At 46.2% G+C, this 13538-nt stretch overlaps 1 protein-coding gene across 1 annotated transcript in view; it reads right to left on the reverse strand.

Moving 5' to 3' along the window:
• The window catches only part of Ube4b (ubiquitination factor E4B), a 120867-nt gene that overhangs the window by 53995 nt on the left and 53334 nt on the right, over positions 1-13538 (reverse strand). The window contains 3 exon segments of the mRNA XM_028893635.2: positions 8314-8542; positions 10706-10850; positions 12088-12175. Of these exon segments, the coding sequence (XP_028749468.1) occupies positions 8314-8542; positions 10706-10850; positions 12088-12175 (462 nt within the window).

The raw sequence follows: 13538 nt of genomic DNA on the forward strand, positions 1-13538 counted from the left end.
GGAAGGCAGCATGCTTGGTGCTGGTTCATGCAACTGCAGCTGAGTCGCAAACCGCTCCCAACAACACACTCCACTTAACAATCACTGTCCCTTCAAACACTTTCACAAGTGCTCCACTAGAACGTGAAGAGTGACGGGACAGACACACTGGCACACACCTGTAATCCCAGCACTCAGGTGGCAGAGGTAGGTTAAGATCAGCCTGGGTTACATAGCAAGACCCTGGAACAGAGTATGGAGCAGTCCATCTAGACAACGCAAAGAAAGGACCTAAGACTATATCAAGGGTTGTTTCATGAATCAGACAGCAAATAATCAGCTGATTCTCATCAGAAGAAAGAAGAAGTGAGATGAACCTTCACCCAACACAGAAATCTAGAGGAACCCTGTGTCTATCAGTATGATGTTCGAGGTGCCAAAGGCACCAGGATCTCAGTACTGGAAAAGCCATTCCTGTCAACGCCAAGAGTCAGTAGTCAAGATGACCATAGAGATTCTCAGTAGATTCACACCGCAAACACAGCACCGAAGGAGAAAGTGGTACATATTTATATGCCCGCATTCATGACATCTCTAAATATTCAAAGATATTTACATGAAGTCCAGGGGTCTGGACCTTTAGTTCTGGCTGTTCAGGAGGCTGAGGAGAGAGGATAGATAACATCCTCGACTTGAAACCCAGCACCAACAACACAGGAGATCCCCCTCCACCACACTAAATAACTTGCTCTTTTTTTTTTTTTTTTTTGGTTTTTCGAGACAGGGTTTCTCTGTGTAGCTTTGCGCCTTTCCTGGAACTCACTTGGTAGCCCAGGCTGGCCTCGAACTCATAGAGATCCGCCTGGCTCTGCCTCCCGAGTGCTGGGATTAAAGGCGTGCGCCACCAACGCCCGGCTCTTGCTCATTTTTATTACTAAAAGGGGGTGATTTATGACACTTTCAGAACTCTGACAATATAAATCCTAGAAATGTTTCATATTTAAGTTACAAGAAAAGCTTAAAAACTTACACCATCATTTAAAAAAGTGCAAGCCATTTTCTGGTAACTAAACTAGCTGTCTGAATTAATCAGGTAATCATCGCACAAAACAGGAATGTAGGAGAATGCTCCAAAAACAATGAAAATATTCTTGAAAAAAAAATAATACATGCCTCATGTCCAGACAAACTGAATTGCATTTCAAATGTACCAGCACCTGCTTCTTAACAGGCTCCCATGCATTTCCTTCTCTAATGGGAACTCACTTTCCCATTTACCAAGCTGTGTGTGTGAGTGCACATGCGGTCACCACTGAGTACTGCTCCTCAGGAGCATGAGTCCTTAGAGGAATTCAGACAGCAAGCGCGGAGAGCAGAGAGCAGAGAGCAGTGGTCAGCGCCCAGGCTGGTGCCCACTCTTCCCACACTGCCCCCTCTAACAGAAACTGCAGTGCACACATCAACTGTCTGTTCATCTTCCCTTCCCTACTCATGACCTTCACTGGGATATCTAGACAAACAAGAATACAAAATAAAACACCATTCAGTTTCTTCCTAGACACCAAGTTCCCGAAAAACAATGAGAAAGCTTTCCTCACGGTGACTGAGTCACAAGGGGTCTTCCCTCACTGTCTCTTCCCTGAGAGGAGCAGATGTTTCCATGGAAGGAATTTTCCTTCCCTCACTCCTTTTTGTCTTTGCTTCATTTTCAAAATTACATTTATCTATTTAATGTATACACGTACGTGTGTATGAGTGCGTGTGTGCGTGTGCGTACATGAAACACAGCACCAGGAGGAAAGTCAGAAGAAATCGTCAGAAGTCAGTTTCCTCCTTTCTTCCTTCCACTATGTGGGTGGGTCCTGGGATCAAACTCAAGTTGTCCAGCTGGTCGACTGCCAGAGTAAGATCTCTAAGTCTAGACTCTGCACACGAGCCTGGCTTACTCCATGTGACACAGTGATCTGCACACGTTCAAGCACTTCCACGGATGAACTCTGCTGGCCCTCAACTCCAGTGTCTTCTGCTACTTTTCTTTCTCTCTCTAAGCTTTCAGAGTTCAGTGAAGAAGTCCTTCCTTCCTGTAGAGGATGGTTTTCTCTGAAGGCACTTTGTTTCCAGGTTTCTTTCTTTTCATGTTATTTACTTGGATTTTTGAGACAAGGTTTCTCTGTGTAGCTCTGGCTAGCCTGGACCTCCCTCTGTAGACAAGGCTGGCCTCAAACTCAAGAGATCCACCTGCCTCTGCCTCTACCTCCCGAGTGCTGGGATTAAAAAAGGTGTGTGCCACCATGCTCAGCTTCCAAGTTTCATTTTCAACATGATCATTACTGTTATATAGAAAAATGACTCATTTTCCTTCATCCTGCCACCTCACTGGAAGTGTTATTAGCCCTCATAGTTTTCCGGTGGGGTGTTTTAACATAGGATCATGAAGATGGAGAGATGGTTCAGGGGTTAAAGGCATTTGCTACTCTTGCAGAGGACACAGATTTGGTCCCCAGCACCCACAATGGCTGCTCACACCCATGTGTATTTCCAGGAGATCCAATACCCTCTTCTGGCCTCCAAGAGCATCTACATGTTTGTGGTGCACATATATCCACTCAGGCAAATGCACATAAAATAATAAATAAATACATACAGTTTTAAAAAGCTAAAGAATCAGGCTGGAGAAACGGCTCAAGGATTAAGAACACTTGTTGCTATTCCAGAGGACCTGAATTTCATTCCCAGCACCCTTATGTGAGTTACCAACTGTTGGGAATACAACTCAAAGGTCCTTGTACCCACAGATCTCCAGAGAAACCAGGAATGTTAAGTGTACAGGATTGTCTTTACAATAGGAAAGATGAAAACCTGTTCTTCCCTCCAGAAAGCTGAGAATCGGAAGTGATTAACAGCCTGGTGATCTGTGTCACCTGTTGGGCCAGGCAGACCTGGGGTGACTGTCCAGGCAGCCAGCTGTTTCTGTCATTTCTACAGTTTTGGAAGTTGTATGCTCAGCACTGCCTGTTTACTCAGGTGATATTATATCCTTCTCGGACCTCTGATGAAGCTGAAGACAAGATAGTTATAGTTATAGCTTTCCTTGTTACCAAATTCAAAAAAGAAACTCACGAAAGAGGTATAAAGTGCATAAGGTTAAGAGACATAAAAGCTTAAACTGTTTAAAAAAATGTTTTGAGGTGTAAAAAGATTGTTTTAGGATGATAATACAAGTTTTGATAGAAAATGGTTTAGGTATAAAACTTTAAATTCATCAAGATAAGATAGAGATGGCCGGGCGTTGGTGGCGCACGCCTTTAATCCCAGCACTCAGGAGGCAGAGCCAGGCGGATCTCTATGAGTTCGAGGCCAGCCTGGGCTACCAAGTGAGCTCCAGGAAAGGCGCAAAGCTACACAGAGAAACCCTGTCTCAAAAAACAAAAAAAAAAAAAAAAAAAGAGAATACAATTTTCTCCAAATTTATCAATTACAAATGGACTGGACACTGTGAATGTAATTCTTACCTAATAACTATTCTTACTGTATATAGGTTTACTATGTTAGAGTTAAATCCTTTCCTTTTTATTTTGACAAAAAGGGGGAAATGTGGGATATTTGTACACTGTGTGAAGTTGTATTTCTGTGTTTGGTTTAATAACGAGGTGAACAGTAAATAGCTAGGCAGGAGGTACAGTAGGGACTTTCAGGCAGAGAGAGGATTTAAGAGGAGATAACTGAGGCTGGCAGAGAAGATGCCAATGACACAGGGAGAGAATCAGACACACAGAAGGAAAGGTAAAAGCCCCATGTCAAAACACAGGTTAATAGAAATGGCTGATTTCAGTTATAAGAGATCATTAGGAACGAGACTAAGCTATAGGCCGAGCTTTCATAATTAATAGTAAGTCTCTAGGTCATTTTTGTGAGCTGGCAGCCTTAAGAAACTCCTCAAACTACTGTCTATAAAACTCCAGACCCAGAGGATCCAAGGGTACCAGGCACCAATTTGGTATATACAGACAGGTGCAGACAAACCAACCCTACACATTAAATAAATAAAATAAACATGCCTTTTGAAAAAAAAAAAAAAGTCAGGCGGTGGCGATGATACATGCCTTTAGTCGCAGCACTTGGGAGGCAGAGCCAGGAGGATCTTTGTGAGTTCAAGGCCAGCCTGGTCTACAGAGCGAGATCCAGGACAGGCACCAAAACTACACAGAGAAACCCTGTCTTAAAAAACCAAAAATAAATAAATAAATAAATAAATAAATAAATAAATAAATAAATAAATAAATAAATTCACAGAATCATATCTCCTGCACATAAAGATAAACTGACTTCTTCCTTTCTTATTTATAACCCATTTATTGCTTGTTTGTTTGTTGCATTATTACTCTGGCCAACAATCCCAATACTGTAGCAGGACTGCGTTACATAAAGTTATCCTACAGATAACTCAATGCAGAACAGATGAAGTCCATTCACAATGAACAGTAAGTCATTCCTATGGATGTCTGCTGTGTAAACTGGAGTCACATGGGACTTTATAGGCACAAGAAAGAGTCTTCACTTAGCAAATTTAGCAAGTTCTTTTGCTATCTCTTGCTCCTCTGACTAACATGTATTCTCAAGTTCTCTATCTGTTTAGTGTTATATGCTCTGGGACCATCTTCATTCACTTTATCTGGAATCTACTAGTAATCTACAATTAGATTATCTAACAGACAATCTGTAATCTACTAGTAATCTTCAATTAGATACCTCATAGACAATCCAGATCATCTCATACTGATAAGGATATAATCTAGTAACTGGTCCTAAAAGTGTCTGTACCTTCTACACAAGAACAGAAGGCACACAAAGACTCCCAGCAGTGAGGTAACTAATAAAGAACCAGAGCAGCAGAAATTGGAACACCAAAGGGACAGAAGAGTGCAGTCTGGAGGTGCACAACATGAGCTCTGCTTCTAGCTTCTGGATCTGCATCCCAGCTACAGGAGAGAACAGGCACAATGCTGGGCAACTGACATCACACCACCAGGACCTCAGCTATTAAGCACAGAAGCTGGATATCAGGTGAGGTCAGATGCCAGGAATCTAGGAAGAGCATCAGCAGAGGCAGCTTGTGACTTGTTACGGAATTACACAAAGCACTGCTCCCACAGAAAACTTAAAGCAAACAGATAAGGCCCTTTTACCATGTATGGACAGCCATTCCTATGATGTCTGCTGGGTGACCTGTAGTCACACTGGACTTTATAGGCATGAGAAAGACACTGCTCCCCTTTGGAATATTCAGTTGGGAAATGACAATAGAATATTCAACCTGACACAAACATCAACATTTTGGAATCAATATTCAACCGTGTGTTGACATTCGTCTCTCTCTTCATGAGCTGTCAAACTTAATCAAGTGTTCCTAGCTCCTACTGCAGTCTCTATTTTTAGCCTGAGGTTATTTGTGAACAGTGCTGGGCATAAATATGACTGGGTCCAGAGGGAACTTCAGTGGGAGAGCAAAACTCTTAAGGCAATGAGTCAGAGACGTAGAAACAAAGGGTCATTATATTTCTGTGCTCAAATCATCTAGAAACACAGAGTTTTTTAACTCAGTTTTCAGGGGGAATATTCAGTGGCATCCTGAAACAAATGGGACACTGCTTCACTGATACAAGGAGATGCTCAAGGAGACTCAAGGGCAGATATGAGAGAATCCCACTTACACTGGACAGCATGACCACACACATTCACCCAGATTGCCCAGACAGAGTTTGATGTGCAAGAGATGGACACACACACCCAAAGTGCTGTTCCTAAACACCTGCAATCAATGCAACCAAACTCATGGTGAATAACGGGAGGGCCCCTCATTTCCTTCCTAAAGGTGGGTGAACTTAAGGCTGAGTGGCAGTTCATCTTTTCTCAGGTTTTGACAAATGGGCCAGATGAGTTTTCTTATCCGAACGGGCAACAACTGAGAGCTGTCCTGTGTGTCATTTCACCCCAGTGTAAGGGCCTCACACTTCACTGCACGCTGGCTGGCCTTCCTCACTTAACACTACCCTGTTTGGATTCAAAGCAGAGCCCTAAGCCGGGCTTACGAAAGTTAGTTCCTGAGCACCTATAGCACATGCAGTTACGGGTAAGACTCCATTCTTCTGATACCTGGACCCAAACTGGACACAAGAAAAATCATCACCACCACCACCACCACCTTCATCATCATCATCATCATCATCATCATCATCATCTTCTTCATCTTCTTCATCACTACTGTCCCCAGAAAGTGCGAGGAAGAGGAAGGAGAAAGGATTGTCGTACATACTACCACAACAAAAGCAAAAAAGGTCATCAGGGAACAGAGGAAGTAAGACGGGAGAAAGACGCTGCTGCGTTGCCATCATTTCAAACAAGTCTTTCACTTAAGTTTCACTGACATGCAGAAACAATCCCCTGAATTACAGAAATATGCAAGTACATTTGAGAGAGGGGGCCACCGGACTCACGGGATGCTGCTGTGGTTGCTGCTGCTGCTGCTGTTTCTGAGAGACTGGCATTACATGCAATCAGACGTCAAGGCATCAAGGCATGACTCACAGAAAGAGCAAACACTGGCCCAGACCAAAAGTCATCCTGTGAGCCCCAATTCTCAAATACAACACTGACCACAGTCTCTGAGGTTCATGTATAATGAGGGACCCATGAGCCAGGCCACACAAAAAGAAAAAAAAATGCAATTCTTTGGTTGCTGTGCAGACGACAGAGAGTGAGGATAAGGAAGGAAGAAAGGAGCGCACAACACTGCAACCTCCACTTTCTCGTGGATCCCGGCCTGGCAGATCATGGAGGCAGGGCACATGCCCACCAGAGAGCTAGCGAGCGACACAGGTTAATACCCAATGACTCCCAGAATTCAACTGAGGTCAGTGTCACACAGCAGTTCTTTCCAAACCGTGTTAATTTTCTTTCCCTGCACTGCAAACACACACGCAGCTCTCCTGCAAATAAATACCTAGGAGAGATCCGCAGGGAGGAGGGACGTCTGCTGGCAGCACTGGGCGAGACGGGTGGGAAGGCGGGGCCCCTGCTGCGGGGCCTCTGTCTGGAGGAGCTGGCAGGCACTGCTCGGGGACTACTTGGGCGGGCAAGGAAGCCTGGGGGGTTGGCCAGAATGGAGGATCGTGGGGTGGGGCATGGTGAAGACCCCCATGGGTGCGTGACAGTGTAGGGACGATACCTCGGGGATGAGGGCTGGCTTCCAGCCGCAGTTCCGGAAGCTGCGCTGTGAGGGCTGAGGGACGTGGAGGGCACAGGCCCCCGGGGGGCTGCGCTGTGAGGGCTGAGGGACGTGGAGGGCACAGGCCCCTGGGGGGCTGCGCTGTGAGGGCTGAGGGACGTGGAGGGCACAGGCCCCTGGGGGGCTGCGCTGTGAGGGCTGAGGGACGTGGAGGGCACAGGCCCGGGGGGCTGCACTGTGAGGGCTGAGGGACGTGGAAGGCCCCTGGGGGGCTGCGCTGTGAGGGCTGAGGGACGTGGAGGGCACAGGCCCCCGGGGGGCTGCACTGTGAGGGCTGAGGGACGTGGAAGGCCCCTGGGGGGCTGCGCTGTGAGGGCTGAGGGACGTGGGAGGCCCCTGGGGGGCTGCGCTGTGAGGGCTGAGGGACGTGGAGGGCACAGGCCCCCGGGGGGCTGCGCTGTGAGGGCTGAGGGACGTGGGAGGCCCCTGGGGGGCTGCGCTGTGAGGGCTGAGGGACGTGGAGGGCACAGGCCCCCGGGGGGCTGCGCTGTGAGGGCTGAGGGACGTGGAGGGCACAGGCCCCCGGGGGGCTGTGCGGGAAGGTGAGGCAAATGAGGGACTCGGCACTGGCACAAAGCTCCCGAGACTGGCGGAAGGAGCAGGGCTAGTTTCATAGAGGCTAAATTAGTTGAAAAGGGAGGAAAGAAGAGAAAAATCAAAGAAAAACTTGAGATGACTAAAAATGGATAATGTCAGCTTTTAAAGGATAATACAATCATATTATAAACTTAAAAGTTTAAGTAGATAAGCATTTAAAAAAATGACCAGAATCTAATTGCTACGTTCATGTGGAGGTGCCAATGACCCTTTTCAAAGAATAATGTAGCACACACAATCATGTGTGTCTAAAATTTAACCTACCAACAACCAAAGCACAGAAGGCTAAGAAATTTAATCAAGATGGCCACAGCCACCCTCTCCCCTATGCTCCCCTCATAGGAAAGACACCATAACATCAATGATACAGAGCAACACTGTGGAGTGGAACTCCTCAGCACTCTTCACAGCTGTTTTCCTACCAGTGGATGAGCAGAGAGAATCACACTGACCTAGACAACGAGCTGGCACTGAAGGAGCCCAAGCTGCAGAACATGGGGCTTGTTCCTGAATTGGAGCCAGCGTTCAGCATGAGATTTCCATCAGGTGACCGAGCTGCCGTGGCAATAGGCTGGGATGTGGCTGTCAGACTGGCAAATGGATTTTCATCTCGTGTCTGAGTCGACATCATCAGTACTTCCATTAAAATCTGGCCAATCAGATCCTTAAAATCAGAGAACACTGTTGGGAAGGCAAAGTAAAAAGCAGGTTATTCATGGGTCTTCATTTACACGGTCTTCTAATAAGTCAAACAGAACCAGAGTGAGTCTGTGTGGTATCCTGGATTGGATTCTCAACAGTGAAAGGATATTAGCTGAAAACACAAAAAATGTCCAGTGTTCTTCCCAGTAATCTTTTTCTTGTAAAAATCAGTTTACATTTATTTGTGTCTGTGTGTGTATATGTGCACACATGTGCCCATGTAGGGGTCAGAGGGACAACTTTCAGGAGACCTTTCCACTCACTACATGAGTTCTGGGGACAGTACTCAGGCCTGACTATCAGGCCTATGGGCAAGGGTCTCTACCCACTGAGCCACCTCACTGGTTCAGGCCATAGTCATTTCCACGCCTGGGCAAACACGCCACAACTGTGGAAGAGGTACCATTAGAGGAGACTGGGAAAGACTCATGCAGAAGCTCCTTGTACTTTCCTCATTTTTTTTCTTGTAAATATAAAACTGTCCCAAAATTAACTTTATAAATTAAACCAAGTTAGAGTGCAGTCAGGGAGCTGGCACTGATCATGATCTGGTGTAAGAAGGAACCAGTCCCTCCTGGAGCTAGCTGCCCGTGCCACATGAGGACGACAAACACGGCAAGGCCAGCGTTGCTCGGCCAGCACACACTTCCCGGAACGTCCAAGCTCCAAAGGCTCTAGGGAGGCCCCCACAGTGAGGCCCCATCTGGTTTCTGAGGCAGATTCCAATCTGGCTTCTTTCTTGTTCTTTGCAGCTCCTGGCTAATTTCCTATTGATCTTTAGATTCATTTTAGGTATCAATAACCAAAGCCCTGATGATCCATGTTGTTTCTGGTCATTTTTTAAATGCTTATCTACTTAAACTTTTAAGTTTACAATATGATTGTATTATCCTTTAAAAGCTGACTAGTCAGTTTCACCTAGTTAGATCATTAAAGGTTACCGTTGATATGTACAAGGGAGTTATGAGAACCCTAGAGCTCAGAGCGAGAGCACTGCATGGCAAGACTTTAAAACCTACAGCTGCTCAGCTCTTCAGAGTTACCAAGACACTGCAATATCAGAAACCTACCCACCTTCCAGGAACACAGGACTTCCACTCCCCTGCAGAAGACAGGCTGGATGGGAAGAGAACGGTAACCACACTAACAGGGATCGCCTTATTGAAAATGTATCTATTTAGCACTCCTTTATACACCAGACCTTCCTAAAGACTGGGCATAGATATCAATGAGTGAAAAGGCAAACAATCCCACAGTCCAGGCAGCTGGATCCAGAGATGTGTAAAAACAAAACCCTACAGCACGTGCCTACCTCTCCTCTACTGTAAATGATTACATAGAGAGCCACAGTACCAATAATATGGTGTCCTACAAAATATTTTAAGTATAGTTCAACACAGCTAACTTCTTAAAATAGAATCCTAGGAAGACAACAAAATGTAATTATATTCCAATTTTGCTAAGTAATTTAATAAAAAGATTTTGCTTGACTGTCCACACATTGCTTGGTAAGCACTGAGAGCCTAAGATGACACTGACCTAGAATAAGCACTCTTCTCAACTGCAGCTGAGGTCAGCATGCTACAGAGGCAACTCGGTGGTTGTCCAAGTCCTGGGGCCCACTGAGCATGCTTCTACTTTACAGGGACTGACGCCCTCTAAATAGTCTCCACCATAAAGGAAAAGCTTCACCTCTGAGACAGTGAAAAGCATTCATTTCTCTGGTTAGTTTCCTTCTGTAGAGATCACATACTGAGGCTGGAGAGACAGCTCAGCAGTTAGTTAGCCGCTCAACCAGAGGACCCAACTTCCATTCCCTGTGCCCACGCTGGATGCCTCACAACTCCAGGGGATGGACATGATGCTCTCTTCTGGCCTTCAGAGGCACTTGAGCATACACACATGCACAATACACACAAGCACATGAACATATACATAAATAAAAGCAAATTTTAAAATATTAAAAGGAGTCAGTTAGCAGTAAGATCCGTGGGAAAGGAGGACAGTAAGCACACAGCTGTGCCCCCACCAGAGGCAGCCCCCCCCAACAAGTGAGTCCCCAGCGGGGGACAGAGGCCCAGAGCCTCACCTCCTGCATGCAGCTGCTCTGAGAAAGCAGCCCTGACCTGACCAGGAACCCACCTTCTTTCGGGTTCTGCTTAAACTGCGCAGACAGAGAGGAAAGGAAGATGACGTCTCTGTCCCGGTCCTTCCAAGAGACACGGAAGATCTTACAGACCAGCTGTAAGGCCTGCTCTTCAGACACTTCAGGACCTGAAGACGGCTCCTAGTGGGAAGAGCTGAGAGTTACTCGACAGTAGGAGACACGAGTGAAGACATTGTATTCCAGTTTAATTCACTGATTAACAGGGACACTTTGAAATGCATAAACCACTCAGGCGGGCAGCTGGCCTGAGCTGGGAAGCAGGGCGGATGGAGCACCTTGAACACAGGCAGCCTTGTTTACACAAAGCAGGTTAAGTCTCCAGAGTCACCCATGAGATTAAAACGATGTCATCATTCATGGGACAGCATGTAAGAGCAAAGACATTATCAGGAATCACGAGGCGAAATGAGGTGGAAGATTGCCTACATCATCTACTTGCTGTGCGAGCGTTAAAGAACCAGGGTAATGTTCCCGGTGTATAACCACTTTCCTTCAAGGATCTTTACAAATGTTAACATTTCTCACTAGATTTCATGACAGAAGTACTGTCACATACAAGAAACAAGAATTACAGGCATAGAGACTAGGAGACTATGGTCTAATCTCTAACAACAAACACAATGTTACCAAAATGGTCCTATGAACTTCCTGAACAGAACATGGTGTACTAACCTACACTATGCATGACACCCAACCCCACAGGATACCTACAACCAAACTCAAGGCACCCAGAACAGGGTCCAAAGCTCAGGTGAAGACAGAAAGGCCTCACCAAGTCTGTACTTGCTGCGAGAATTTCCATGTCCTTGTTTTAATTACTTCAGAATATAGCCAAAGATATAGTAATCTACTGTCTTAGTAAAGACCCACAAAAGTTAAATTTCACAATGAAAAACATGGAACTAGCCAGTCATGGTGGCACATGTCTTCAATCCCCACAATGAACAAACAGCCAGATCTGTGAACAGCCCAGGCCAGGCAGAGTTATACTGCAAGATTCTGTCTCAAAAAAGCCCAAACCAAACTAATACACAAAACAAAAACACATGGACCTACGCCAAGTAGAATGTTGGGATTTTCTTGTATAAAGGGCTGAGTTTCACTGTCACTGGGAAAGAAGGCCAAAGCTAGCTAGGAGGACGGGGCTTTAAGTCCAGCACTCGGAGGTGGAGACAGGTATACTGACAGTTCCATGTTAGCTCGGACTATGTACTGAGAACTGAGGCCAATCATTCTTCAAAAGGAAAACCCTACCCAGACAGACAGACAGACAGACAGACAGACGCTCTGACCGGTGACACCCAGCAGACCTGCAGATACCAGAAGGGGAGCCAAGTGAGGTTTCCTCCTTACTAACCTTGTCACTCAGGCTCCTCTTCTCTCTCCGGTCGCTCTCATCCACCTCCATGTTCTCAATGCCCGAATCCACATCCACCTGAGACATGCTTTAAGTCAAAACACAGACAAGGCTTTCATCGTTTCTAAAACTCGCAGCGTCAGAGCTGTGACAAACTTTAAAATACCCATCAACATTTGTCAGGAAAGCAAAACACCACTGGTCCCCCTTCTCCTCCTGCAAATCTAAGAGCTCCTCGTGAATGGGCACAGAAGCATCCTGTCCATCTTCTGTGGTGGGGTCACTCTTCCCGAGGTATCATTCCCGTGGGCTCACTTTCACAGACGAAGGTGTCAGCAGAAGGGATTTTCGGGACATGCTATTGTTATACAATGCACGCTGCGAGCCGAGCTTGTCTACGTTGTTACTGTCCAGCACCAGGTACCGAAACACTCCTCCCTTCGACACTGACAAGAACAGTTGTGCCATCTGCCTCATTTTCACAAATGTGTGTCATCTGGGGTCCTCCTTTCTGTCCCCACAGCCACACCACAGCCAGCCACTCTGTCTCACCAACTAAAACATCTCAACAGGTCTTACTGTTTGAAGCCCTTTAGGATGGTTTTCTACATGGCAATTACTTCTCAGCACCACTCTGTCAGGTTAGCTTGACGGCATGCTGATGTTTTATCACTATGTGTATCATACTGAACTGTCATAACTACCGGTCAACTCATCATCACAGAATGCTTCTTCCTTGTAGTCACTGAACTGGGTGACGAGATATACAACAGTCCATGGCGGCTTGCTTTCCCTCGTTTCAGTCAATACTGAAACCCAAAGTTGCCGTTTAAACTGCACGCTGTTGAGCAGCACAGCGAAATCCTCTGCCTCACTCCACTCTGCCTGGCCGGAAGTCCTCCCTTTGTCCGGCTTGTCCTCACTCCACTCTGCCCGGCCGGAAGTCCTCCCTTTGTCTGGCTTGTCCCCACGGTATACGCTACCTGCTCATGGGTCACGATGCCGCCACACCTGTCTTATTTTACTCAGCAGTGGCCCCAAGGTCCATTAGGGAAGCGCCAGGGCATAGGATACGGAAAGAAAGCTCAACCCTGGTGCCACGTGGCAGGACTACAGAAACTGAATCTGAGGGCACCTGTTCTAACAACACCCTTCCTGGCTACCTGCTGTGGCCGTTCTGTGTCTCACCACTGTGTCACACACTGGTATTATCGTTTACACACTGAGATTTATTCACATATACCATATGCTTATTATGAGGTAATTTTGTTTAACCACCCATACCTTACATCTCATAAAAGACATCTGGAAACTGAATGCAAGTTCTGTGGAAAGGTGGCACCTGCTTGTAACTGCTGAGCCATCTCTCCAACTCATAAAAGACACTTCATACAGACAACTACATAAAGAACATTTCATTCAGAACAGAAAAACCTTTCAATTTAAGAATA

The sequence above is a fragment of the Peromyscus leucopus genome, chromosome 2, assembly GCF_004664715.2.
Source record: "Peromyscus leucopus breed LL Stock chromosome 2, UCI_PerLeu_2.1, whole genome shotgun sequence".
Classification (NCBI taxonomy): domain Eukaryota; kingdom Metazoa; phylum Chordata; class Mammalia; order Rodentia; family Cricetidae; genus Peromyscus; species Peromyscus leucopus.